This window comes from Oryza sativa, chromosome 8, assembly GCF_034140825.1.
Source record: "Oryza sativa Japonica Group chromosome 8, ASM3414082v1".
Taxonomy (NCBI): domain Eukaryota; kingdom Viridiplantae; phylum Streptophyta; class Magnoliopsida; order Poales; family Poaceae; genus Oryza; species Oryza sativa.
Window position 1 is genome coordinate 28,497,006 of NC_089042.1, and position 27,922 is coordinate 28,524,927.

At 45.8% G+C, this 27,922-nt stretch overlaps 3 protein-coding genes across 6 annotated transcripts; 1 reads left to right on the plus strand and 2 right to left on the minus strand.

Moving 5' to 3' along the window:
* Window positions 1-20: 20 nt before the first annotated feature.
* On the minus strand, window positions 21-3,765 carry LOC4346355 (bifunctional TH2 protein, mitochondrial). The gene is made up of 6 exons (NM_001424292.1): window positions 3,284-3,765; window positions 3,089-3,197; window positions 2,096-2,383; window positions 1,571-1,982; window positions 1,183-1,452; window positions 21-812 (listed from the first exon to the last, which is right to left on the minus strand). The coding sequence occupies exons 1-6, from the start codon at window positions 3,607-3,609 to the stop codon at window positions 388-390; spliced, it is 1,830 nt and encodes a 609-aa protein (NP_001411221.1). The 5' UTR covers window positions 3,610-3,765; the 3' UTR covers window positions 21-387.
* Window positions 3,766-7,387: 3,622 nt separating this feature from the next.
* LOC4346356 (protein neprosin) lies at window positions 7,388-12,941 on the minus strand. Of its 3 annotated transcripts, none has more exons than XM_066303594.1 (5): window positions 12,816-12,941; window positions 12,112-12,640; window positions 11,869-12,033; window positions 8,317-8,370; window positions 7,388-8,038 (listed from the first exon to the last, which is right to left on the minus strand). In XM_066303594.1, the coding sequence occupies exons 2-5, from the start codon at window positions 12,634-12,636 to the stop codon at window positions 7,481-7,483; spliced, it is 1,302 nt and encodes a 433-aa protein (XP_066159691.1). In that variant the 5' UTR covers window positions 12,637-12,640; window positions 12,816-12,941; the 3' UTR covers window positions 7,388-7,480. The 3 variants fall into 3 exon arrangements, with proteins under 3 accessions (XP_066159691.1, XP_015649981.1, XP_015649980.1); XM_015794495.3 differs by having other exon boundaries at window positions 12,782-12,924; XM_015794494.3 differs by lacking the exon at window positions 12,816-12,941 and having other exon boundaries at window positions 12,112-12,806.
* A 9,652-nt stretch (window positions 12,942-22,593) lies between these two features.
* On the plus strand, window positions 22,594-27,830 carry LOC4346357 (uncharacterized). 2 transcript variants are annotated; one of them, XM_066303294.1, is made up of 11 exons: window positions 22,594-22,773; window positions 22,880-23,047; window positions 23,119-23,193; window positions 23,274-23,326; window positions 23,815-23,965; window positions 24,335-24,517; window positions 25,366-25,492; window positions 25,987-26,087; window positions 26,412-26,550; window positions 26,958-27,010; window positions 27,522-27,830. In XM_066303294.1, the coding sequence occupies exons 1-11, from the start codon at window positions 22,633-22,635 to the stop codon at window positions 27,597-27,599; spliced, it is 1,269 nt and encodes a 422-aa protein (XP_066159391.1). In that variant the 5' UTR covers window positions 22,594-22,632; the 3' UTR covers window positions 27,600-27,830. The 2 variants fall into 2 exon arrangements, with proteins under 2 accessions (XP_066159391.1, XP_015648150.2); XM_015792664.3 differs by having other exon boundaries at window positions 22,599-22,773; window positions 24,407-24,517.
* The last annotated feature ends 92 nt before the right edge of the window (window positions 27,831-27,922 follow it).

Consider the following 27,922-nt stretch of genomic DNA (forward strand, 5'->3'; position numbering starts at 1 on the left):
CCCTGAACATGCAGGCTCTAGCATAATATGGATGACCACTCCAGCAATCAACTTTTTATTGCTACAAACACCATCTCTACAGTTACACTCGGGTGCATCACTATGTTGCAATGCCAGGAAACACTCCGGAAATTAAAGTAAAAATATATATATGAAATGACCCCCGAATGAAAAGGGGTCCATCGATTGTGTAATCAATGACACATTGATCATACAAAACCATCGCACAACACAAGGTATTCAATTCATTCGTACAGGAAGAGAGTCGGCACGCATGCGGCTTTAATAAAATGGCCACATCGAGTTTTACTCGTATCAAGTCCATCAATTGGCACCAGTCTTGTACACTTGTTTGCCAAGGAAAACGATTCACAAGGCCACCAGCAATCAGCTGAAATCATTTCCCAGGATGAAAGCCTGTACCTCCGACCAGCTAGAAACCGTATAAAGAATTCCAGACCGTGCCTTGAAGATGGATGATTCTTCCTTTTCTATTCGCCTCTGCTTCTCTACCAACCCAGTGAACAGAGGAACAAATGAAACACCAAACTGTTTGCCCACTCTCCGCAAGGTTGTGCTTGATCCAACAACAATACCAATATCTGCCTCCAACAAGCAAAGCAAATCTCCAACCGAGTCCCCAATATAGACTGACAATAATGTCCCTGTACTACCCACGTCGCTTTTGATGCTCTTGAACTTTTCAGCTTTGTCCAGAGGAGACTCCATTTGTCTGTTAATATGACCAGTTGAAACAGATCCCTCAAAAGCAAACTCATTTGAATGTATGTTCAGCCCGTCTAGACAACCAACTGTGCACAATCATCACAAGACACAAATAGTTATTATCAGTTCACGACTCCAGTTTTAATGTACTAATCACCAAAATACAGTTGATGCAATGGTGATCAAATCATATCATGGTAAACATAACCGACCAAGCTCCGAACTCTAAATGATAGTTGGTCACAACTCACAAGGGTCATTGTGATAGCCGCACTATCTTGTGTGGGTTGTTTCAAAAAAAGAAAGTAAAAGATATCTACTAAAACAATTCTAGCAATAACAATACTGAGATGTTAGTCATAAGCCTATAAGTAGCACAGGCTAGCAAAATAAGCTTAGCAGCAGCTAACATCATCAGAAAAGAAAGAATGACTGACCAAGGGTTTTTAGTCCTACCTGATGAAAAAGCTGACCTTATAAGATCTGCGCACCAGCAATAGGAAAGAATATGGACATCTAAATTGAGGTTCTCCCTTGTTTTGCCAATCTTTTGAAAAAAAATTTTGCATCCATCTTGCAGAATAAGCCTCTCTCCAGCTTTTCGGATGTCATCTAAATTCATTCCCCTCAGGACACCAGAATCAACCACCCTAGAGTTTGCAAGTTTCTCAAACTGCGATAGCACCTCCAAACCTTTATACAGTTGATCATAGTCTAGTGACCTTGCTGGAATTAAACAAAACAAATTACCTAAATCATCAGCAGGGTCTTTGCAAGATTGATTTATGTATAGTTGGTAAATCACAAATTTTCAGCAGAAACAAGGGGAGATGATTTAATTTACCTTCTTCTGGAGGAAGCAAGCTTGCTATGCATTGCTCATACTCTTCCATGTATTGATTTGAGAGCATGTTCCATGAATTTCTCAAGTCCGCTGATTTTGTACGATCAAGGGAACTATCAGCCCCACCTTGACTAGCCTTTTGGTGTGACAAGATTGCAATCTCCGCCAAAATGGCAGATGAATCAACAACAGTGCATGTCAAATCAAAATCACAAAATATCAAGAGCTTATCTTTCGGACCACAATATCTTGAGAGTGGAGCTACAACAGGTTGGTCTACTGGCTGAGCAGAGAAGAACTCAACTTCCAGCCTCATAGCTTGCTGGTAGAGCTTCCCAATAATCTCAAGCTCCTCGCCAGTTAGAGAGACACTTAGTTTATCAAGCAACTCTTCTATTTGGAGTGCGTTATTCTGTTTAAAAGAGGAAACGGAGAGAATTTCAGCGCATGAACCAGCTGCACCAAAGCAAAAGCCAGTAGGATCAATAATTAAATATAAAAAGACACGGCCTTCCGATTCCATACCTCAAAATCACTGGATGCATAAGTCTCAATCCATTTCTTGTATGGGTGATTTTCATCCTGTTTCAAGAAAACTGCAAGTTCTTTGCCCAGATACGCATAAAGCCTCATGCATGGGGTCATAGCCCCAACAGTGTATGCAGCAATTTTCGTCTTCTCGAATGGTGTGACCATTTTATCAGAACCTTTCCCACCATCAACCTTTCCAGTGGAAGTTGCAAGTAAGAAATCAGTGTACTTAGTTGTGGCTGGGATTGGAGGGATTTCTTTGTTGGGATCGACTCCCCATTCCTGCAAATTATATAGTTAAGGCAACTGATATGAGTGATGAGAAAATCGGAGTAAAAGGAAATTGGCTAGTTGGAAGGAAAAAGGCTATTTGGTTTATGCCACAGACAAAAGACTACATACATGCAGATTTCATCGTGCGGCATGTAGCGAACTTGTGATTCATCTCTAGGAGCCACAAGTCCCCGATTGAAATGGCAATGCACTTGGTAGCACTTTAGTTGTGGATGTATGATTCTGAGGTGTACTCGTGGCAAGGAATTGTATATTTTGCATATTTGAGATCTTCACGGATGATTTAGTTAACTAGAGCCGGAAATATAGATGAAACATGCATATCGCAATGCTAAAATGCATGCCTGAAGTTTTTTTTTTTGGTTTTGAAATCAAAAGCAGTAGTACATAGGAAGAGGCAATTGTACTTGGTATGTGGATGCCATAAGGTTGATGATGTAGTATGGACTGTATGGTATGAACAAGCTAGAATTAGCAGTGTAAGCGGCTAGAAATGCATGTGTTGTATCCACCATAGTATGTATTGTATGCAGTAATCAAGTTAGATCGGCTAGGTGGTTTGCACAAAGCTTGCAGAGGTGTAAAACTAGAAGGAAGCAAGTCGAAATGAAATGAGGCAGGGGTTGTGGTTGGTGGGGGGATCCCGAAGAATAGATAGATGATGGGAGAATGGGGAATAAGAGTAGGAGGGACCTGAAGGACGGAAGCGTGGAGGTTGAGCTCGCGGAGGATGGCCTTCCTGAGGACGACGATGGTGGCCTTGTCGTCGTCGTCATCGGCGCACTCCTCGGCCATCTCATAGCTGCTCCAATCAAAATTAATCAATCAGATCCATGGAAATCGGAATCTCGATGTTTGGTACTGTAAGAGAGAGGGAGAAGTAGGTACGCGCGGGCGAAGGCGTGGAGGAAGTAGGCATCCTGGGCGATGTATTGGCGGAAGGAATCCAGGCGGAGGGCCCCGGCGGCGAGGGAGACGAGGAAGGGCGTGTAGGCGGCGAAGGCGGCCTCCCTCGAGGCGGCGGCGATCCAGAAGCGGCGAGCGGCGGAGCCCTCGGCAACGACCGCCGCGGCAGTAGAGGACGTCGACATGCGCCTAGGGATGGGGTGGTTGGGCCCTGCAGCTGCAGGTCTTGTTCTTGACCAATAATAAAGAGAGGTGGCAGGAGGGAAAGGGGGGAGGCGGAGGTAGACACGGCGGAGGAGGCCGCGCATAGAAGGGAAGGGAAGGGAAGGAGGCGCCGCCGCCGGCGATGGAAACGAAGAAGCCGAAGCCGACCGCCGTCGCACCGCACCGGCCCTGTCGTCTCGTCAGTCTTGGATTTCTTCACATTCATCGGACGGACCCAACCCAACCCAACCCAACCCAACAAAGGACGACGAGGAAGCTTCCTCCCCCATCGTTTCCACACTGGATCCGCCTCACGCTCAATCCCTTTCCAATTTCCCTATCAACTCTCATTTCCTCTCCTCTCCTTTTCCATCTAACAAAAAATTGCTTAAATACCACCTGGTTAAATGTTTATATATATTAGAAAAATACCCGTGCGTTGCAACGGGTAAATGCAATTTTAATTTTATAATTGTTGTACGGTTTAGTTAGGGCGCTTGAATATATTTTTTAGAAAATCATGAGTTGAAATTAAGAGTCCGTATTTTATCTCAAGTTAGCATGAGTTTTTTTAAGATATTTCTTATATGATTCCTTTTAAATTTCCAAAAGCAAACGAGCGTATAATCCAACTCAAACACGGATCTGTATTTCCAAAAGCGAACGAACTTAAAAACTAACTCAAACACGGATGATGTACCAAAATATTGGCAAAAAACATCTTCAATTTTTATAATAGTAGAGATATAATAGAAAAAGTGCCTATACGTTACAACGGAAAAAAAATACGAGAAAATTAAGGAAAAGTTGAGAAAGATTTACTTTATGTAATTAATTATAATACAAATGTCATCATCTTCTATATATAAAGAAACTATATATATATATATATATATATATATATATATATATATATATCTATATTTATTTATTTATTTATTTATTTATATCAAGGTGAATACTCGACTAGTCTGACTATATGGTAGATCTAACATCACCGTACTATCTAGTTTTGGAGTGGCTTGACGAAGCAGTCGTGCGTGGGACGTTGGGACTAGCTCGTTTTGGTCGCGAGACCGCCATGGATGGGAACACGCGGTCAAATCGGAAATGCCCAGACGAACGATTGGAGTTGCATGTAATGTTGTGTCATAGTTGCACATCCCCTCTAAAAAAAGATGACATCATTGAGTTCACATATCTCAGGGACATGTTTTCATCAATTCACTTTCATTGAATTGATCTCATTGATCTCTATTTTGATGAGCAGCGACAACAGAAATTTGAATGATGCGACTCTTGTGAGCGACATGGACATACGTATGTATCATCCTAATCCAAATAGAGAACAGGATGAACTGTCGCACCTTGATTTTGGTTTCATGGATTTATAAATCATTTAATAAATTATTTATAGTATTTATACTAGTGAAGTAAATGTGGTAAATAAAATTTCTCAAATAAAATATGGCTAGATTTAACTTTTACTAAATTCTCCATGATTAATCACACTATCTGAATTTTTTTTTCAGAATTTTCAGAGCTCGATTGCTAATTTTAGTAATACAAACATTATTTCAGCGTTTATTTAAATAACAATCTAAATAAAAACCCTCTTTCTCTATGGGCCATTTTCATCCTATTTCTTTCCTGAGTCTGCAGCCAAGCCGACCTGCTTTCCTCCCTTCTCCTCTCCTCCTCCTTCGGCCCACAAGCGTGCTTCAAGCCTATCAAACAACAACAAGTCTAACACTCCTCCCCTGATCACCTCTCACTATTTGCGTGGGTCCCAATGCTACAGGGTCGTCCCCTGCCGTCGGGGGACTCCCGCATCAGCCCAACGCCTCCTCCATGGAATCCAGCCACATCCTTGGAGAAAATGCAAAATTGATTGAGGGGTTTCGATCCTTATCTCCTCCTCTTTCCGTTTTCCCAAGAATCGGAGGAAAACCAGATTGTATCGAGCTCGGAATCGAGCCCTATCCTAAATAAGCGAACCCTAGAGTTTCCAGTCAGATTCTGTTTTGCCTCAACAAAACCGTGTATACGTATGATGATGGCGGCAACAGATGAAAATAGTCTTAGAATCCTTACATATTTTTTAATTAGGTATAGATATAGATATTATGGTTTGTTTGGTTTAGTACCTATTGTCGAAGGTTTGGACTCCACGACAGTATTTTAGGGAAGTATGGTACATTTATACTAAAGTATATGTGAGATCGAAAGTAAGAGATGATAGACAGAATTTTTTATACTGGATGAGGCACCCGATATGGATGTATAACTATCAGGATAAGTCAGTCCTCATGAGTTTCAGGGTGGTAACTAAGGGGAGGTAGGGAGCGATGGAGGCCTGTAGCAAGGAGCCTATATTATATTCCTTGACCACCTTCCTGCCCTCGCCCAGTCTTTCTGGCAAGTTTGGCCAATTGCCTTCCTAAGTTTGTTCGACGGTTTAGGGCTACAATAAGAACCACAATTTTCTAAGCTTCTTCTTGTTGACTGATGCTTAAGAAAAAAACCAACATGATTTTGGATGAACAATTTGAAAGCTTGGAGATATGCACTTGCTAAAATAGTAAGCATTCCTTGCATCCAGAGTTTGGCCTTTCAATTTTGGAATGGTGTGTTTTTGTATATATTTGAAGACTTTATAAGGGAAAATGTTTTGAACCCCCGTGGTTAGATGCACCATATTATTGACGCCGAATTGCACCATCATACCTTAAGGACGTAGTGTGCAACTTGCAGTAGCACCCGAAGACATGCCATCGTGAGGAGTGGTAGATGTTGCCGAGCAAACACCCGAGAGGGACCTATCAGGGTGAACTCGCACCAGTTTGTCCGAATTGCACCATCATACCTTAAGGACGTAGTGTGCAACTTGCAGTAGCACCCGAAGACACACCATCATAAGGAGTGGTAGATGTTGCCGAGCAAACACTTGAGAGGGACCTGTCAGGGTGAACTCGCACTAGTTTGTCCTAGACTCGGCAAGTCAGGTGGCACGTTGTAATAACGACCTGCCTCTCCTAGGCCAGACCCACTTACATATGATAGCTTTTATAGGTCACAGACTGCCCTCACAGACCAACACAAGTCTTTTCTGCACGCTTTGTCCTCGTGCGCACTCGGGAAGAATTTCTCGATCAGTAACCCATCCCGAAATTGCTCCAGACCAAGCACGCTTAACCTTATCGGCTTCTGGAAAAGAAGTTACAACTTGTTTATATGAGTATTCTATTATTCCTATTAAGCCTTAGGCTGGGATGTTACATCATTTCTAAGCGTGACACACGTCCTCTAACGCCATAAAGACGAGAGACGACAAGAAATTGAGAGAAAGACACGCCATCGTAAGAAGTGGTAGATGTTGCCGAGCAAACACCCGAGAGGGACCTGTTAGGGTGAACTCGCGCCAGTTTGTCTTAGACTCGATAAGTCAGGTGGCACGTCCTCTAACGCCGTAAAGACGAGAGACGACGAGAAATTTAGAGATTGAGGGGTGAGTATACTTGGGGTTTAGATAGCAAGAATAATGGAGATGTAGAATATGGAGGGTATTGATAATAGATTGATTGATTGGTGGTTGTTTCAATTTATCTTGGTCCCCTATATTTATGTAAGGGCGTCGGTTTTGTGTTTATAGGGTTTTCTCCAAAATAAATATCTAAATTAAACTCGGACTCTAAATTAAAAATAATAATTTTAGTAAGTGTGTTTACCATAAGAATTTTTAGCGAGGTTTTACCTTAGGTAGGGTGTGTTTTAACGCTGACGTTTGTGGGTATTTAATTAAAAAAAATAAAAATTGAAGGGCTTTCAGCACGTACGTTGCATTGCGATTAGCATGGGAAAATGAGGAGGAGACCAAGCGGAGGAGCCGAGGAGGATATGGATCGAATTGCATGACGACATTACAGATGGAGACGTGATGATGAATATTGGATGAGGTAATTAATTAATAAGCGCTTAGGGGCAAGAGGCCGTATTGTGGCCTGGGCCGCCGTAGTAGAAGTGTGCGCCCCATCCGCCTCGGCCGTCGTCGTCGTCGTAGGCCTTGCGGATGTCGTAGCAGCCGGCGTCCTCCGCCATTGTCTGGATGGCGTCGAGGGGTACCGCGGCGAGGCTGTTGTCGGCGTCCACCGTCTCGAGGTTGCGGAAGTAGGCGGCCCGGCCGAAGCCCTCGGCGGCGAAGTGGCCGGAGCCCATCTGCGTGGCGGTGTGGGCGGAGCCGGGCGGGTGGGTGTTGACGACCTCGCCGCCCCACTCGACCATGGTGGCGTGGTCGGAGAGGTGGGTGAAGAGCTCGGCGGGCCAGTAGCCGACGAGGCCGCCGGCGCCGTCGCCGTAGCTGAGCCACCAGTTGCCGAGCTTGGGGTCCTTCCACACCAGGAGCGTCATGTCGTACTGTGGCCCTCCCACCGACGACACCGGCGAGATGGAGGCTCCGATGGCGATCCGCGAGCTCGTCTGCACGAACCCCGGGCACAGAGCGTTGTAGCACCCCGTCGCCTCGTAAGCGTCGCTCTGCATATATACATACATACATATATATATATATATATATATATATATATATATATATATATATATATATATATATATATATATATATATACATATATATATATATATTTGTTGGATTAATTAGTAGTAGTTGATTTATGGGGTGTTTAGGAGAGAGGGGCTAAACTTAAAAATATAAGTCTCTAGAGTAGGGACTTATATTTTTAAAAAAAGGGCTAAAGTTTACTCCCTAGTTCCCAAACACTCTCTTAGATTAGCTAGTCGATCGATCGGCTTACTGTCCAGTAGGTGAAGAGCCTCGGCCTGTTGTCCCCATACAGCTCAGGGCTGACCTGACTACAAGGAAGGAAACATGCAAATGCTTCAGATTCAGATTTAGATCCAATTATATATATGCTCAGCTCTGCTCAATACTACTACTAGTATGAATTAATACTCCTAGGAGTATATATAGTACTATGGATGTGTTTAGTTCATGCTAAAATTAGAAGTTTGATTGAAATTGAAACGATGTGACGAAAAAGTTAGAAGTTTATATATGTAGAAAAATTTTAATGTGATAAAAAAGTTAAATGTTTGAAGAAAAAGTTGAAAACTAAACCATGCCTATGCTCCAGTTTTACCTTGCATATTGACATGAATCATAATGATGACAGTGCTCTATCATGCGTGCTTGCAATGAATGATGGCTGTATGTACTCGTAATTATAGTAGCGCTAGCTAATGAATGGTGTTAGACGAGGATCATTAGTCCTACGCATTGCCGTTGCAGGGAGAGTCTGAAAAAGCCAAAGCCTTCCTATAGCGGTGAGCCTGGGAATGGAAGGAGAGTAGCTAAAGGAGTAAGCTAATTAAGCTAGAGTGAACGATCACTGTCGCTAGCTGATGCATGTAGTACATACTACTAGCTGCCTCCGTCCCAAAATGTTACTACGATGGATCAGACAACGAATATGAACAGAGGTTCTACCATACTAGCTCGTATATGAACTAGTAATATATAACTAGCTGGGTGGCCCGCGCAATTGCGCGGCTAGCCCCCAAACAAAATCATATATTTTTCAGTATGATTTTACTTAAAATTTATTAAATAAATATCTCGTTGTCTTAAAACTTCGAAAGACCAAACCTTATCGTCTCTCTATTTCTAATTATATAGTTTTTAAAAGTCACACCAGTTACTACCTCTTACTTTTGTTATATCTTTTTTTTATTTGCTTACTCGATCTATCACTATTTCTATTCATTTTTCTTGAAATATTAAAAAATTGGATCTTATAGTTTTAGAGTTTATTCTCTTGTTGGGTAGTCCTGTCAAACGCTGTCATTATACTCCTCTACGACACGTCCACAGTCTTCCCTCTTTATTTTCATTGGGATTTTAAAAATCGAACATAATTATCGTTCGGGATTCAATTTTTTACTTTACAGAAGTCCCGCCAAACCGTCAGCAGCTTTGCTATTGTACTCCTTCATGGCTCGCCCACTGCATCCCTTCTTTATTGTCATTGACATTTTAAAATTAAATATGATTATCATTGTTTTTTTTACTTTTTAGAAGTTCTAAATCTTTAAAAATTGGACCTTTAGTTTTTAGAGTTTATTGTCCTGTTGGGTTTAATTTTTTATAAATTTTAAAAGTCCCGTCAAACGATGCCACTATACTTCTTTACGGCCCATCCGCTGCCTACTATTTATTGTCATTGGGATTCTAAAAATCAAACATAACTATCGTTGGAATTCAGTTTTTATTTTTTAAAGTCCCACCAACCGTCGGCGGTTCTGCAACTATACTGCTATACACCCCACCCGTTGCTTCTCCTTTTTATTGTCATTGAGATTTTAAAAGTCGGATATGATTATCAATGGGGTCTATTTTTTTTACTTTATAGAAGTCTCGGCAACCGCCTTTTATGTTTGCTTCACGGGCTGCCTGCCGCCCCACCTTTTAATCGTCATTAGGATTCTATTTGGTGTTTTATTAACAGTTTTTATATGTCGTATCAACCGCCACCACTTTACTCCTTTATAGGCCTGGTACTTAATTTATCTCGTCATGTGTTTTAGATGGTCTTTTTTTTCAATAGTCTTTATTTTTTATCACCAATTTTAGTTATTTATAAATACTATTCCTAACTGAAATCTTTTTTCTTTTTCTAACTTCAGAATTTATTTTTTTCAAATTTTAATTAATACCGTATAGTTTTCTTTTAATATTTTTATTTTTTACTTTTGAATTTCAGTTGTTTCAAAATTGTATTCTTACCTGAACTCTCTTTTAATTTTTCTAACTTTGGATATTATTTTATTTTTATTCAAAATTTTAATTAATCTCGTATTGAGTTTCTTATATGGATTCTTCTTTCAATATTGCTTATTTTTAATTCTGAATTTTAGTTAATTTTAAATTGTATTCTTACTTGAACTCTTCTTTTCTTTTTGCTAATTTTGGATTTTTTTTATTTTTATTTCGAATATTAATTAATCTCGTATTGGGTTCCTATATGGACTCTTCTATCAATATACCTTATTTTTAATTCCGAATTTTAATTATTTTTAAATTGTATTTCTACTTGGACTCTTCTTTTCTTTTATAATTTCGGATTTTATTTTATTTTTATTCCGAATTTCGATTAATCTCGTATCGGGTTATTATATGGACTCCTCTTTCAATTTCAGCTATTTTTAAATTGTATTTCTACTTAGACTCTTCTTTTCTTTTTTTTCTGATTAATGTGGGAATTTCTAACCCCCACAGCAAACGTGGTGCCTCCTTTCAAAGCTGTTAATCCGTATACTACACATAATACAAATTCTAAAAATCCTGCACATGTCAATCCGTATTGGTGTCCTATTACTACTGCACATGTCAATCCGTGTCTGATATGTATGTCTGGTTTATAGTGCCTGGTATGTCCGTCTACGTGAAACAAGTCTAATCTTCTCAAAATTTAATTAAATCTCAGCCATTAAAATATAGGCTATCAATGATCAAGCGGTCGAATTTTTTTTCTTTTTCTCCGATTAACGTGGTAATTTCTAGACTTCTACGGTGAACGTGGTATTTTTTTTGAGCTGTCTTAATAATATGTCTTAATAATATAATAGATAGATTACCCCGGAGAAGTCCTGTATTAACAAGAGCAGTAGTGTCGTTCAAATAAACAAGATCAGTACTAGTACATGTATGATCGAAGTAATATAATTACCCCCGGAGGAGGAGGACAGACTAGTGCGTACTACGATCGAGGAGTAGAGTTTACTGGAATGGAGTAAACTATATGGAATGGAGTGGTAAACAGTAAGGGCCTTTTTGGCACAGCTCCAGCTCCAGCTTCACCCCTTCTGGAGCTGGAGCTCAGCCAAATAGTTTCAGCTCCACCAAAACTGGGAGTGGAGTTGGGTGGAGCTCTCTCATAAAATGAACTGGAGTTGTGGAGCTGGGTTTAGGCAGCTCCACAACTCCACTCCAGACCCAACTCCTGGAGTTAAATTTAGGAGTTGGAGCTGTACCAAACATGCCCTAAGTAAATGATGATATGATGTTGGATGGACCGGGACATGCATTTATGACGGCATGTGCCTCCGCTGATTAATTACAGCTGATCTAAGAACTGATGCGCGCATGTGGATGTGGTGTGGTGGGTGGGTGTTGACCACCACGAATTACTCCTATACTGCTCCAATGGCTAGAGTAGCTAGCATGGAGCCGCCATGGAGTGAGTGCAAATGAAAAATGCATAGGTGTGAGCGAGCGAGGTGCAAGCTAGGTTAATTGCAAATTATTAATGAGTTTGAGCTAGTAGGGATGGAGGAGGAGGAGGAGGGACCTGCCATCCGGCCTCGATGCTGTTGAGGTCGGAGCCGTTGAAGGAGCCGGAGAGGATCCAGAGCTGGGAGAGGCTGAAGCCATTGGCCTCGTCGATCTCCGGTGCCCACACGCTGATGGTTGCCCGCGCCCCGTACACCTCCGCCGCCGTGTACGCGATCGCGTGCTGTCGTAGGTTCCCAATCGCATGCATCGTTAACTAATTGGACCGACGACGTACGATCGATCGACGCACTGTACGTACCTCATGGCCGTTGCCGGTGACGACGTCGGGCGCCGGCAGCGGGCTCCTCATCTGCTTCTTGCGGCCGAAGAGGGCGAGGGAGCGAGCGCGCTGCACGTCCGCGGCGGCGGTCCTGCGGACGGCCACCGTGCCCCTGGGGCAGTGGCCCGAGTGGTGCCACGTCTGCCACGCCCGCCGGCTTAATTGCTGGCGCCGGTCAAGGAGAGACGCCGACGCCGGCATCTGGGACGGCTGCGTCTGGACGGTGTGGTTGGCGAGGAGCGGATGGTCGAGCGCGCGCTGCTTGTGGCGAGGCACGCAGTCGATGATGTCGCCGTCCGCGCTGTGGATGGACCGCACGCCCGGCTTGTTGATCCTGTCCAGATGCCTCTGGACCACGTGGCGGCCAGCAGCGGCGGCGTCCACCACCGGCGCCGCAGTGACGACGACGAGTAGGAGGAGGAGGAGCGCAGCAGCAGCCACTGCTAGCGGCGGGTCCGACGAGCAGCACCGCTGCCGGCGCCACCGCCGCCGCCGCTTCGCCATCGATCTATCAGTAGATAGAGAAGAGAGAAGGTCAGCTCGATCGTTGCTAGCTCCGACCGCGAGCGGGGATCGGATGCGTGGGGGATGGGCAGCCTGCTGCTATAGTAATAGCATGGGGCATGAGCAGAGGAGCTTAGCTACTGACCTCAGCTAGCTGAAGCTCCTCCGGCCAGCCTCACCTATTTATTGCGCTTGCGCGCGGGCGAGTGAAATGAGATCCACTGCGTTGCGTTGTGTTCCGTTCGCCTAACCAAGTGTACTGCTAGTACTGTACTAGGTGTTCTTGAGAAATCCAAGCTAAATATACTACTCCGTAGGATCGATCGATTCGATTCGATGGGAAGGCCATGTCAATGCCAGGGGAGTCAATTATCTGCCTGATCGAGCGATTTGCTTCCAAGTTGCAAGCGCATGCAGGAACGATGGATATGGATGGGATGATGAAGCTACACAATTAAGGAAGCCGTGCTGCATGGCCGCAGCTAGCATCTCATTGAATCTCATCACCTACCACACCGAGCACCGCATTTACATTTTACATTTACCTTACCTCCTCTCGATCCGATCCTCTTTTGCATTTGTAGTATTCATTCAATTCAGCTCAGACGACAGGCCCAGACCAGAGCACTGCATGATCGACCAGAGCACTGCATGATCTCGCTCGCTCGCTTCCTTTCATTGCTAGCTAGTAGTACTCCTAGCTTGGACTTCGATCAGTAATAGTAACCAGTAGCCACGCACTGTGGTATGGTGACTTTGCATTTGTCCGCGCAAAAAATTTCAATCATGTTTTCTGCAGGCAGGCAGGCGATCCATGGGCAATGGATCCTTTTCAATTTCAGCTACCTCTCTCTCTTTTTTTTTTCTCGTGCCTGTGCTGGGGGGTGCCCCCGCCCCGCCCCTGTATCCTGCATCCACCTGACCTCTCATTAATCCATCGCCCTCCCTCGCTATCGACCACATTTTATTACCACTGTTAGTTCAACCAGTTTTTACTCCACTTTTCAGAAGCTGCTGACCCATACACAAATGTTCATACATAGCCCCCTCACCAGTCACTCAGTGGGGGTGTTTAGATATAACGGCGTAAAGTTCTGACTTATCAGATCAAATGTTATACATGGTGTCGTATAGGGTGTTCGGACACTAAAATAAAAACTAATTATAGAATCCGTCAGTAAACAGCTAGACGGATTTATTAAGCATAATTAATCCGTCATTAGCAAATGTTTACTGTAGCACTACATTGTCAAATCATGGAGCAATTAGGCTTAAAAAATTCGTCTCGCAAATTAATCGCAATCTATGCAAATAGTTATTTTTTAGTCTATATTTAATACTTTATGTAGGTGTTTAAACGTTCGATATGATATTGTCACACCCCAATCTGATACCGCCGTACAACGGCACCTGACAGGAGCGTATCGTAGGGAAAACGGCGCAAACCGCTTCCTACGAAACCGCGATCTCGGTACCAGTCCCAGGACATAGTGCTGGTACCCACGGTGACAAATATGAATCATAGCAATCCTTAAAATAAGTAGAGGACTTATTTACCTTAACTTAGGTTGCAGCTCAGATAGCCCGAGAATACAACCGACGACACGGCAACAACAGCAGCAGCGGAACCAACGGTCTAACACCCAACACCACAGGCGATGGCTGGGAACCAGGGCGAAACCCTATTCTTTACTTCACTTCATCATCTCTTCAGGGCGGAGGAACTATATATATATATTTATATAGAGCAAGGGTGAGTACTTTCGTACTCAGCAAGTCACGGGAACTTAGGTGTTTAATGCAAGCTTGGAAGAGAGGCAAGGTTGTTTTGCAAATCTTTTATTTGAAAACATTTTGAAATCACTAAGTGATTTATTTCTTTTGAAGTTTGGGTCAAAAAGAGACTTGCGTCTCAAATCGACTTAAGAGATGCTTTTCAACAGCTCAATTGGAAATGTACCGACCTCCCGGGTCAGATCATTACTTCTCGGCTCCCAGAGCCATTTCACTTGATTAAGCGGCTCCCAGAGCCTTATTTGTTTTTGCGGACTCCCAGAGTCCAGCTGCCCAGCAGCAAAGCAATCCGCTTCCACTCGGGAAGCCTAGTCTATGATGCCCACAGACATCCCGAATCACACAGATTCGTTTCTGACCACTCGGGTCATCCATCTGCCACATAGGCTGATTCTGGTTACGATTCCCACACCACAACAACTTTTCACAAAGCACAGGCAAACAAATCTACGCAACGGGAACCACCTCACATCCGCCCATGACCGTGGGCACGGCTGTTCGAATAGTTAGTTAACCTCTGCAGAGGGGTACACTTTACCCACAAGACACGAACTTACTCCAAACATTGGCCGGTGTCAGAGGTTCGCGACAAAGCCTTTCCCAAGCCGACCCAGGGTTACCTCATGCCACATAGAAGGATCAAATCCTCACGTAAGTATAGGCCATTTTAGGCATTCACAAATCAACTCCAACCACCTTGATCGGTAAGTGAGCAAGCTTATCGTCCTTGCCTTACCAGGAACCCGGTTTGTCCGACCCCGCCCCGGCATTCCCAACTATTGGCATGCGAGGTTTCCCTGAACCGACTAGTTACTTAGCCAGGGTGTCCCATTCCACCTTGTGGTTGCACTTTGATTATGTTCGATGAGTTTCCCACAGGAATCGGTCCTTATATGCGAATACGGGACAGTGCCACATAGGCACAACCCCCGCATCGCGAGTTTTCACAATTCATTTTATTTTCAAACACACCGACACCACATGTCGGGTTTTGAAGGCTTCACAAACCCATTTCCCAAGTTTTCGATAAACAACAGTGTATGTGGGATATTTGGTATACGCGCTCAGAGAGCACGAATACCGAGGTACCACAAGGGTGGAGCGACAAGGAATCAGGGTAGTACGACCTACGGAAATTAGTGCGACTACTGGGTAGATCCGTCGGTTTGGCACGCAAACCGAGGCCAAGCAAGTTAAGTGTGTGATTCTAATAATGCAAGTTGCAAACAAAATAATAATGACTTTTCAATTATAGGGGCGATTGATCAAAGGGTGACTTGCCTTGCTCAAGGTCTTCACGAAGCTTCACGAATCTTCGAGAAAACCCGCGATCGACGAAAATCCGATAACCGCAACTATAGCAAACAATCGAAAACCTAAACAAGAGACCAAAAGAAAGATCCTATTTAGACCTATTAGTAGTGCCATTAAATAGATCTCAATTTTACGGAATTACTGGAAGTGGAACGGAGGCGATCGGAGCTACGGATCGAGGGATATGAATTTTGGAGGTCTAAATGGATTTTCTGGACAAGGAAAAGGAATTATTAATTCCCTTGGAAAAGAAAAGGAAGGAGGGATCGGATTTAGACTTCCTCGGGCGACTTAGGCGCGGCCCGAGGGATTCACAAGGCTTAGCCGGCCATTGGGCCGAGCACGGCCACGGGGAGGCGGCCCATTAGGGCGCGCGGGGAGAGAGGGAGGCCCGACGGGGTGGGCGCGGTCCACCGCGCGGGACCCACATGGCGGGGGTTGGGTTCACGGTGGGGAGGGCGCACGCGGGGGTGGGCGCTAGGGTTTCGGGTGCGCGCGGTTCGGGCGCGGCGCGCCGGATGGACGGATGGCGGCGGGCCCACGTGCAGCCGCACGGCTTGCCGTGGACCGCGCGCACGGGAGGGAAGACGGAGGGAGGAGGCTGACTGGGCGCGACTTGACCCAGTCAAGCGGGCCCGGGGCTGAGGTGGCTGCCACGTGGTCAGCCACGCGGGCAGGGGCGAAAGGGGAGGAGGAGGAGGAGGAGGAGGCGCCCGGGATCGGACGGCCGACGACGCGCGAGGCGTTCCGGCGAGCGGCGGCGAACCGGAGCGAGCGGCCACCGCCGACAGCTAGAGGAGGTCAGGGGGGATCCGTTTAACGGCACGGGTTTGAGAGGGGAGGTACGACGGTGGCTGGCGGCGGCGACCAAGCTCGTCGGATCGGGGATGTGGTCGCGCGAGGGAAGGGACAAGGGGGCGCGGACTCGGGCCTAGCCGAAACGGTACGCGACCGCGATGCGCACGCGGGGACGCGGGACCCGATGGTCACCGGCGACGCACGCGCGGCGGCGTTAGGCGGCGGCGGAAGCGGCGACACGGCGCGGAGACAAAGGAGAAGGCCGACGGCCTTGGGGCAGCCAGGGGGAGGTCATGGGCATCCCCGGGAGCGTGGCGGCGAGAGGAATCGACGCGAGAGGAGCCGACGATGGTGGATTGCGGCGGCGGCAATCACCGGAGAGCAAAAGGGGAAAACACGACGAGACGACGAGGGTTTGATTCAAAGGAGTGGGAGCATCTCCGGGGTTCAAGGAATCCGTTTCCGGCGTCGGATTGGATGGAGCGGCACCGAGATTGGCTGGCGACGAGAGGCGGTCTTCGGGAGCTGGCGGCAATGGCGGCGAGGCCGTGCCGGGCGGCGACGGCGCTAGGGAATGGTTTGGGGAGGTCCTAGGGAGCTCAAGGACGGTGGTGGCGCGATGGATTGGCGAGGGGGCCCATGGCGGTGCACAGTCGGGCGCGGCGGCGGCGAAGCAGAGCAACGGCGGGGCGGCACGTTTAGGGGGACGAGCGAGCAACCGAACGGCTCGGGGCTTATCCGAGATGATGCAAATGGCAAGAATTTGGGCGAGGAGCTCACCGGCGAGAGAGGAGCAACGTTGGCGACGCGGAGGGAGTCGTGGCGAGGTGGTCGCGACGGCGGGGCGGGGGCGAGCAGCTGGCGGCCGGCAACAAAGGCGCGGGTGTTTCGAGCGAGGCGGAGACGAAACGAGAGGGGAGGGCGCGGGCTTTATAGGCGAGGAGGAGAGGTCGGTTTGGAGGAGGGAAACCGACATTGGCGGTCAAGGGAGCTCGGCTGGTGTTCACGGGCGGCAGCGGCTGTTTCGTGGGCAGTGCGAAAGCGGCGACGGCGTGGATGCGTTGGGCGGCGAAGGCGGTGGATCGAGCGGCGGAAATCGAACCGCGGAAGCGCGGGCTGGCGCGATCAAGGAGAGCGAGTTGGCGCGGTCGGTCAAGCGGCACAGAGGCAGTGACACCGGCAGTGGTCGGGAAAGGGAAAAAGAAGGGGAAAAAGGGGCTTGGTCCCTTGCCATAATGAGGAGAGGGAGAGTGAGGAGGAGGAGGAGAAGGAGAGCAGCTGCTTCTCCCACTCTTGGACGGGTGCGGCGTGGAGTGGCGGGGGGCCATGGATGACGTCAACGATGACGGCGGCGGTCGGTTTGGCATGGAGCGGGGGCAAGGCGGCAGCGCATGGCGTCGGCGGCGACCGGCCGGTCGGCCACCTCGCGAGGCGCGCGCGGGAATGGGCGAAGGCGGTGGAGGTTTTGGGCGGCGACGGCGGGAAGCGGTGTCGGCGCGAGAGGGAAACAGAGAGGGAGCGAGAAAACGAGAGAGAGAGAGAGAGAGATCCTTCTCTCGGCGACGGCTCGTGCAGCGCACGTGAGGGAGATGGCAAAGGAGAGAGATGGGCTGGGGAGGGGAGATGGGCCGGGGGAGGAAAATCGGTCCATCCAAAAATACAGGGAGGTACAGTAGATTTTACAGAGAAAACTGATTTGGATAGAATTGGAGAGATTTAGGGTTTGGATTCGAATTCAATTTGATATTCGAACTCGAGGGTTTAGGGATGTATCAAGGGAAACTCAAGGAGGAGTCATGGAAAAGATTTAAAAGGAATACTTGGGTATTTGTTCTCGGGAACATAGGGTGGAGTCAAGGAAAGGATTCGAGGTGGGATTTGAATAATTCTGGATTCGTAGAAGTATTTGGCGAGGATTCAAAGGAAGGATTTGAATTTCAGAATTTGATTTCAGAGACTCGAATCGGAAGAGGAATTTGGATGAGGGGGAGGATTTTGATTTCGATGAGAGGGAATAACGGGATTAAATTGGGATCCTTGGCACAACTTAGACTCTCATACAAAGAACGAAAATTTTCGCAATTAGGATTTTGCCGAGTTAGTTTTTAACGACTCACGAAAAGCGGAGCGTTACAGATATGGTATAAAATTCTTGTGTGGGAACTAAACAAAGCCAATACCTATTTCTCGTTGTAACGTTGACCACCACACGAGTTTTTTTTTTACAACTTGGGCGAGCCTAAACAATGGATGCAGGCTGTTTCATTGTTAGTTTAGAAAACCAATCTCCCCTCCACCAATACTACTGTGTTAACTAGAAAGATCCAATCATTAATTATCGTGATCACATTAGTGTATGCAAAATTGTACTTAAAGAGCATGCCATTTCATACGTGGAATGTGTTGCCCTTTTACTTTTTAAATGTTTATAATCAAACAAGAGTCTAAAACTGTTACAACATGTGAATGTATCTAGCCATCTATCTACTTTGATCTACTCGTAACCATTCAAATTAAATTAAAGAAACGACTTTGCTAAAATAACATTCAAATAATTTCGTGGTGGAGGAGGAGGTGCGGGGAGATGTCAACTTTAGACCCTTGGATCATGTCCAAAGATTCGTGCATCACTGTTAATGATATGGGTCCGAGGATACCCCTTATATAGGGAGAAGGCCGCCCCAAACCCACGTGGCGTTCCCCAGGGGGGGTCGGGCCCGGGGTTGGGGTGGTGGCTGCCTCCCAAGCCAGGGGTTGGGCCGCCCTGAGCCCCTCCTCACTCTGTTTCGCATGTGCGGCATGGGTTGGCGCTCTCAGCGCCGTGGCACGCCACATTTAATGCGGCATGCAGGCGCACTAACGGGCCACTTGCGGCAGGAATGACAGATGTGATGGCGGACAGGCGTAGGTCAGAGTGTTGTGCACACGCGCCTGTTGTTAGCAGGGGGCATGACCTGCGGCTGCTCCATCCCGTCACCATTAATGAGAGGTTCTTCACCCCTTACTTGGACTTGGATCAACGCTTTTCTCCACGCTGGTCCGCTCGAGAGGACCCTACCCCTTGGTGGAGCCGGACGGCTAGAAGTCGTCGGCATTTAAGAAGGAATGATGTGGGCGACCACCCACGTTGCTCGGCATGATGGGATGGGGCCCGTGTCGCGGTAAGGCGCGCATGGCTTCACACGTCGTAAGGACAAGGCACATATTAATTACCTGTAAAGAATGTTTCCCTTTCCCTTGAAGCTAGGTCTTGGGCCTTTGTGGTAACCCCTTATGATATAAAATGAGGTCCATGCCTGGGGAAAGGGGGATCGCAACCCAGAGAAAGGAAGCACTTGTATTCTCCCACCAGAACAAACCACATACAGGAGTAGGGTATTACACTTCCACAGCAGCCCGAACCTGTATAAATCGCTTGCATCTCCATCACTCCCGAGGGGTCCGACCCCCCTCTGCATCACCTTCCCGCTATCTCGCCCTAGTCCGAACCAAAAAGGTGGCCCCCACGGTCCCCCACTTGAGGAGTCTCCATCTCCGGCAAACCCTTGTAAGCCTTTGTCTTCTCTGGAGTTAGGTTATGTGGTGGGACATAGGCATGAAGGGGTTTAGAGGGAAGTCTACGGAGGTGGTTGCCCCATGGTGGGTGACAGACATTGCGGTTCATAAGGTAAGAGTGGCGCCGTTGGTTAGGAGAAGGCAGTATGTAGGGTCAGTGGTGAGGAAAGCAAGGGGAAAGTGGTTATGAGGCAGTGACAAGCGACATTGGCTTGGGTAGCGGTATGATGATGCCGCCAGAGCGAGGAAACAACTGTGGCGGGGGGCGAAGGGATGCAATGGTCGTCTTTGCTGGTGGCTTTGATAGTGATGGCATCGCTGGAGCAGCATGACGGGGGCAAGACCGTACAAGCACATTCTGTCGGCTGTGATGGTTTTGGGGTAGCGACAAGTAGGCTTCTGGTTTGGATCTCCTTATTAGATGAGAGATATGTAGGGGATGGTTTGGTCTTGATCTAAGGACATAAATGTGAATGTTTGTAGAAGGAAAAAAAAGGGGGGCAAATGTTATTTAGACAACACCTAGGGCTTGTTTACTTTGCTACCATTTTCAACCTTACCAAGTTTTGGTATTACCAAATTTTGGTAAAGTTGCTAAAATTTTGGCAAGGTTGCCAAATTTTGGTAAGATTTCATATCTACTTGCTAAAATTTGGCAACAAACTAAACGTAGCCAAAATTTTGGCAACTTTACAAAAAATGGTATGGTTGAAAATGACATCAAACTGAACAGGGTCATAGAGAAAAGTATTTACATAGACTTTTCATATTCAATGTTTGACTGTTCATATTCAACGTTTGACTGTTCGTCTTATTTAAAAAATGTTTATGATAAGTATTTTTATTTGTTATTAGATAATAAAACATGAATAGTACTTTATACGTGACTAAGTTTTTTTAATTTCTTCATAAATTTTTTAAATAAGACGGACAATCAAACGTTGGACACGAATATCTACGGCTGCACTTATTTTGGGACAAAGGTATTATCTGGGACCTAGGGTGGGTTTCTCTCGATCTTTGGGTATCAGTGTTGGTCCAAGAGTTGTTTGGTGTTTATCAATATTAGTGGTTGAAGACTTTTAGACGGTCAGACATCACTCCCGACTCACCGATCCACATGTGGTTGGCCGTGAGAAATTTGTAAAGGTCGCATCTCATCTTAGCAAGAAAAGATACAACACTAGTGAAAGATGAGCATAATTGTGCAATCTTTACGAGGATAGGGTTGTAAAAGATCAGGAGAGTAGAATCTCACTGATGATTTAAACTCCGAGATATATATCGTCGTGCAAATCTTTGTGAAAAATTACTTTATGGTTGTATCGCTACTTGTGCCGCTCGTAGTTAGTTGTAACGAAGAATCCCTTAATTTACCTTCTCCTTGCTCACGTTAATGTCATCACACTGGTTTAAGCATCGTCTTGTCTTAGCACCTTCGGATGCACATCCACATAAAGTGTGAAGTTGGCACGAACAGTTGATGTTACTCTCTTACTACTCCAGTAGTCAGCGACAAATTAGTCGCTGGCTTGATCTCCTCTGTTTTTCCCACCGGCGACGGAACCGGGGTTCGCCTGCGCCCACCGGAGCTCGCCCGCGCCGAACAAAGCGGACAACGGCGCTGCCGAGCTCGTCTCCCTCTTGCCCTTCTTCCACCATGGCGGGTTGACCGGACGGTGAGGCGGTGCGACCTCGAGCTCGTATCCCTGTCCGTCGCCTCCCTCTCCCTCCTCCTTCCACCGCGCCACCGCGGCGACGTGGCCGGGCGGAGAGGCGGCGTGACTGGCGCGACCTTGGGCTCCTCTCCCTCTCTGTCGCCTGATATTCCCCCCTTCTTCTACCGCGGCGGGGTGGCCCAGCGGAGAGGTGGCGCGACCTCGAGCTTCGCGAGCGGCAATGGTGGCGCGGCCCGCGAGCTCAGTAGGCATGGATCGGGGGGCGGTGCGGCCGGCGAGCTCAGTAGGCATGGATCGGGGGGTGGTGTGGCCCGCGAGCTCAGTAGGCATGGATCAGGGGGCGGCGCGGCCGGCGAGTCCCGGCCGGTCCAGATCGGGGGGCGGCGCGGCCGGCGCAGATTGGGGGGCGGCGTGGCCGGAGCAGCCGCTCCTCTCTCCCCGTCGGCAGCGCCCTCCTCTCTCCCGCCAAGCTCGCGTCCTCTGTCCTGCCAAGCTCCCAAGCCACGCCCGCGAGGTACCGCTCTCCACAACGCGGCATCGCTCCTTTCTCCCTGCGTCGTGAGTCGTTCTTCGAACGAAAAACGAGTGTCCAGTTTTGGCTTCTAGAACTTCATTTGATTTCTTGCTAGGAGGCTGAACGCCACGTGCTTGCACTGTGAAGAGTTGGATTTGAATGAATGAAAGGAGCAGAATCCGAAGAAAGTAGGGCCCGCGCCGACCTCGCCTTATCCCCAGAACAGGGCAACGCAGCAAAGGTGAGGAGGTGAGTGAGTGGGCTTGTGATTTGTGAAAGCCATGGATGGATGGCCCTCTATCTGAGTCAGCTGCATCTCATCTGCATTCCTTCCTCGTGGCGATGACGATGGTACGCATCATCGGCCCAAGTCCAGCTCAATCCTCCTCACCAACACCAAGACGACCACGACCTCCTCGCCCTCGCCGCCGCCCACCGACCATGGCCTCCGCCGCCGCTTCTTCCTCCAAACCTCCCGTCGTGGTACGCCTCTCCTCTCCTCTTCACTCCCTCGATTCGCTCCCCGCCTCTCTCTCTCTCTCTCTCTCTCTCTCTCTCATCTGCACGCATCACACCCACACCCTCACAGCTTGGCTGCGGCGCCGTCTCCGCGGACTACCTCGCCACCGTCGCCTCCTTCCCCAACCCCGACGACAAGATCCGAAGCCTAACGCTCAAGGTCCAGGGAGGCGGCAACACTGGCAATGCCTTGACCGCCGCTGCTCGTTTGGGCCTTCGCCCAAGGATCATATCCAAGGTACTACCCACTTCACTTGCTCCTCCTTCAATTCAATTATTACTCCTATTTACGAAAGCCTGCACTACCAGGTATCCAATGACCCACAAGGAAGAAATATTCTCAAGGAGCTGCAAGATGATGGGGTCGACACCTCTCATATCCTGGTACTAATTACTTTAACTTACTATGCCTTTTCTTCTTTTCTACCAGTAATAATTATCATGGATGCCGCATCAATTTTCAGGTTGCAGAGGAGGGGAATTCACCTTTCACCTATATAATTGTTGACAACCAGACGTAACTCACTCATTTTCTACCTACTCTACATGTTTATTAGATATATATATGTCCTCATGTTTGTACAACTAGCTAAGTACCCATGTGTTGCAATTGCAACGCAACTTTAAACTTGACAAGTTCTACATAATCCTTTTAAGAGATCATATATACTCCATTCCCAACTAAGCATAACATTCCTAAAAGAAGCAACATATGCAAATCTTTCTTCTAAACAGATGCCCCTTGACTTATTTTAAGTGAAGTACACCCTTTTGGTCACTTGCTTACCAATGGATATGCATTTACAGTTTATTCATTGGTATGATACAATGTACATATCACTTTGGTTCACGTCCTGCTGTTAAAAGTGTCCCCTTTTTTTATCTCTTTTTTAAAAATAATCTTACCGTTCATTTCACAAATCGGATGGTCATACAAAAGTGGCACTCTAATTCTTAAAATATTCAGCCTGTTATTACTACTGTTTAATTCCCTCTTTCTTTCAGGAAAACTCGTACTTGTATTCACACTCCTGGTTATCCTCCTATGGTCCCTGAAGAGCTCACACAAGAAAACTTGTTTGCCGCTTTAGACGGTGCTGACATTGTATATTTTGATGTCAGATTGCATGAAACTGCTTTACTAGTTGCTGAAGAGGTAATATTTTCCTGGCACAAAATTTTATCTTCTTATAGAGGATCTTGCAAATATAAATGCCTACTCTCTGTTTTTAATATTTTTTTTGGGTAGGGGCACTCAAATTTCCCATTTGCGTTTAGTGGAAACTATTAGAGTTCTTAGAACATGAATTGTCACTTACTAAAAGTTTATTCCAGTTCTATACAACTTAATGGGCAACTGATACCATACATAGGAATGTTTTTTTTCCTATTCGGAATTCCACTCTTTCTACATGTATGTCTGGGAATATCACTATGAATAGGAAAGCTGCCATGTCCAATTCGTTAATATATAACATATGCAGTGTCAATGCCATGTGTAAGCCTTTTTTCTACACACCTGTAGCATTTTTTTGTTTTGGTCAAGGGTACGCCTAGTAGTGAGATTGAGCTTTGTTTGAGGAACAATCCAGTGCAGGCAAGCCAAAGAAAACTTCCTATTTTGATTGATGCCGAACGGAAGAGGGATGGATTGGACGAGCTTCTCAATTTCGCATCTTATGTTGTATGCTCTGCAAAATTTCCTCAGGTAACTAATTCTATTGCATAAGGGTTTAACCATTAAGCCCTGTCTGTATTCAGCAAGAAAAGTTCGCTTTAATGTGCATTATTTTTCTCCTGAAAAGTTATCTTAAGCTATTTTTCTCGTTTAAAACTGGTAAGTGTGTACGTTTGGCATTGCCTTGTGTCATCCGACTAATCACGATTAGTCATGATTAATCGTTCTGATCGGCATCAGTAGCTTGATTATGCACTCCGACACGATTAGCTTGATCAGAAAACTAGTTGTCCGACTAATCACCGACCAAACGCGATTACTCGTCCGGTTATGCTATGGACGACTAGTAAGAAGCTACCAAGCCATGCTTGATGCTTGGATTCCTTGCTTTCTTAACACTTTACACACATTTATTATAGTATGTTTGCATGGCATAGTACTAAATCACAGATTTACTACCATATATAGAAAAAAATCGTTATAATGTAGAGTTATACTTAACTACTTATACTATACACATTCTGGGTACCAGGACGACTAGACACCGACTAGCAATCGACTAACCGGACCTGATCAACGACTAATCGCGATTAGTCGTCTGATTGTTGCCCTTACAAAACTAACTTTAACTTACTATTTGAAAACAGGCTAGTCAAGAATTTGTATCTTCACTTTATTTCCCCATGATTCTGGCCTTAGTTCTTTTGGAACATGAAGGGACACTTAATGTCACTACCATGGTTCCAATGAATGGTGATGGCATGTAAAGTTTTGTGTTCAGAGGCTGAGTTTGATATTACGGGAAACTGTGTCTTGGTATCTCAGATTGCTACTTTCTAGTATTTCTTAATGACGTTTTTTTAATGTGAATAATGCAGGCTTGGACAGGAGCCTCATCAACACCGGTTGCTTTGGTGTCCATGCTTTTAAGATTGCCTAATATCAAGTTTATTATTGTAACCCTTGGAGAAAAGGGATGCTTGATGCTTGAAAGAAGCACAACAGGTGAGTTTACCGTACTGCTGCATGCCAATTCTAGCGAAGCTTTATAGAAAAAACATGGACTGTCATGTAGGAAATCACTGTATGAACAGAGCCCAGCAACATGGTGCACTGGTCTCACCATCCGCATAACCAGAAAATTAGAGATATGAGGTTTACTTATTTATTGAGTGCTAAACGATAATATCAGAGGTAGATATTAGAAAGGGTCATTAGGAAGTTATTTAAAGGAGACTTGGCATCTTCTGAATTAGCAAGCAAGAGATTATTCTGGTATTTCCCTTTATCTCCGTGCCCCTTCCATTCTCTAGCTGCGCTGTCACAACAGTTCTTGGCCGAGGAAGCCCAGGTCCTAACCAACTACCAAGCATAGTTATCCATTGTGCTCGATTGGGAGACATGACATGGACACCTGAGATATCCATTTTACTTGAAAAGAATTTATGTTTCTCTCCGTTATTTTTACAGAAAACTATAACATGCTGCTCAACTTGCAGATGCTTCTGAGGCAGAGGAAATAGATGTAGAGAGTCTTCTGGAATCACTAGAGAAGAAAGAAGTTTTGAGTTCAAGCATGCCAAAATGCATCGCCTCCAAGGTATGGCATCTCTTGGATGTGCTTTCTGCTTGGACTTGAATCTGCATTATTTGGTCCATGCTATCTTGCGACTTAAAGATCCATGGTTACACAACAGGGGATAAAGTTATCTAATGTAAATGCCCCCTCCTCTTTTCCTCTTTTTATTTTTTGTGGGTTTGTGGGGGTGTTGGGGTTTAGTTTAACTAATTGCTGGGGTGTGTGTATCTGCTATCTTTTGTAAGTTAGTGACAGGGTTTCCAGTTTTTTCTATTCACATTTACATTTTCTTTTCAACTTTATATGTCCCTTATCTAGTTGTTTCTGCTTCTTTTATTGTTTTAGTCAAATTTGAGAATAAGTGCAGATGGAATAGGATCCATCAGTGGCAGATTACTTTTAGGCACTGCCGAAATTATACCCTCTGAAGAGCTCATAGATACAACTGGTGCGGGTGATGCATTTATCGGAGCAGTTCTCTACGGTCAGTATGTAATTTCCAACTTTTTCATGCTAAAAATAGCTGGTTTTATGCTACTTAACTGTAGCTTTTGTTAGTGGACCAAGTAAATTTTGTTCTGTGAAATCAGTTGTTGTCAACTTAGCAGTGGTATGTTTCATCTGTCATATTTAAAAGTTATCCGGTATCCACCAAAGTTGTTAATGATGTGTTCGCATAACGTTCTATAGCCTCAAAATACAAGCAGTCGCAATACACGACTAATGTTGAGCGCATGGCCTTTGGGGGTGGATAACCCCCCACGAAAAACATATTGTAATTTGGACTGTAAACGTTGCTTCTCTTTTGTTGATTATGACTGCGGTAATAGGTTTTGGCCTATCATTATGTGAGGTGGCATGAGCTGATTTGTTGTCTGTTTTGTGGTTTAGGTTTATGCTCTGGCATGCCGCCTGAGAAGATGCTGCCTTTTGCAGCTCAAGTGGTAAGATAACTCTATAGTATTGCACTCGAGTACTGCAGTTAGTTGGGAATTTTCTGCTAAGCACAACCACTTATTACCACATACCACAGCAATACTATCATCTAAGCTGCTCTAGGGCACACACAGGAGGCTCACCTAAACGCACTGTTACTAGAACACAGCCCAGAAGTTGCTACTAAATGATTATGTTCCTTTTTCTTTGTATAACAGTATAAGTAAAAAAAATATAGAGGGGAAATTGCAGCCAGTAATTGCATTGGTATCGAGATTGCCGTTTATAGGTGGATGTGTGTACCTATAAAACTGAGAAGTGGGTAAACTGGCAAATGATTTATATAAAGTAAATTGCGTTCATGGTACACGAACTTATATGGTGGGTGCAAATAGGTACAACAACTTGCAAATTGTTTATTCCGGTACAATAACTTGGTTAGTTCGTGCAAACCTGGGCCAAACCAATCCACACAAGTAAAATTAATCTAATATGATACATATGTGTGTGTGTTTGCAGGCTGCTTGCGGGTGCAGGGGTTTAGGGGCTCGGACTGCTCTTCCCCATCGCACAGATCCCCGCCTGGTTGCCTATTGACTCGAGGAACTGTAGTGTATCAATCTGTGTTGGATTTGATTGGGATGGATTCATTGGATTGTGGGCGCCTTTGAAAAAGAAGAGATTAAGCATTTGAAATATGGAGTAATAAGAAAGCCGCCTGCAGTTGAAATCGGTTCCTAAGTTGTATGTAAACATTGATTGTTGTTGCATACTGTCAATATACCTTGGCTTGTGTTAATAAGAGAGATTTGTGTGCTGTTGTTGCAAGGCCCAAGGTACGAGTGATTGGTGGGTTCTTGTGATGTTAAAGAGCAACATTACCCAATCATATACGGTCTCGTTGATTTTGTACCAGTGCA

Coding starts and splice junctions, on each gene's coding strand:
- LOC4346355 (NM_001424292.1), bottom strand. CDS start 3,609: ATGCGCGGCCTCCTCCGCCGTGTCTACCTCCGCCTCCCCCCTTTCCCT. Junction 2,384..3,088: donor TCCACGCTTCCGTCCTTCAG/GTCCCTCCTACT, acceptor TATAATTTGCAG/GAATGGGGAGTCGATCCCAA. Junction 813..1,182: donor AAGGTCAGCTTTTTCATCAG/GTAGGACTAAAA, acceptor GATTGTGCACAG/TTGGTTGTCTAGACGGGCTG.
- LOC4346356 (XM_066303594.1), bottom strand. CDS start 12,636: ATGGCGAAGCGGCGGCGGCGGTGGCGCCGGCAGCGGTGCTGCTCGTCG. Junction 12,034..12,111: donor TCACCGGCAACGGCCATGAG/GTACGTACAGTG, acceptor AACCTACGACAG/CACGCGATCGCGTACACGGC. Junction 8,371..11,868: donor GCATCGAGGCCGGATGGCAG/GTCCCTCCTCCT, acceptor CCTTGTAGTCAG/GTCAGCCCTGAGCTGTATGG.
- LOC4346357 (XM_066303294.1), top strand. CDS start 22,633: ATGACGATGGTACGCATCATCGGCCCAAGTCCAGCTCAATCCTCCTCA. Junction 23,048..23,118: donor GCCCAAGGATCATATCCAAG/GTACTACCCACT, acceptor CTGCACTACCAG/GTATCCAATGACCCACAAGG. Junction 26,551..26,957: donor TATCGGAGCAGTTCTCTACG/GTCAGTATGTAA, acceptor TTTGTGGTTTAG/GTTTATGCTCTGGCATGCCG.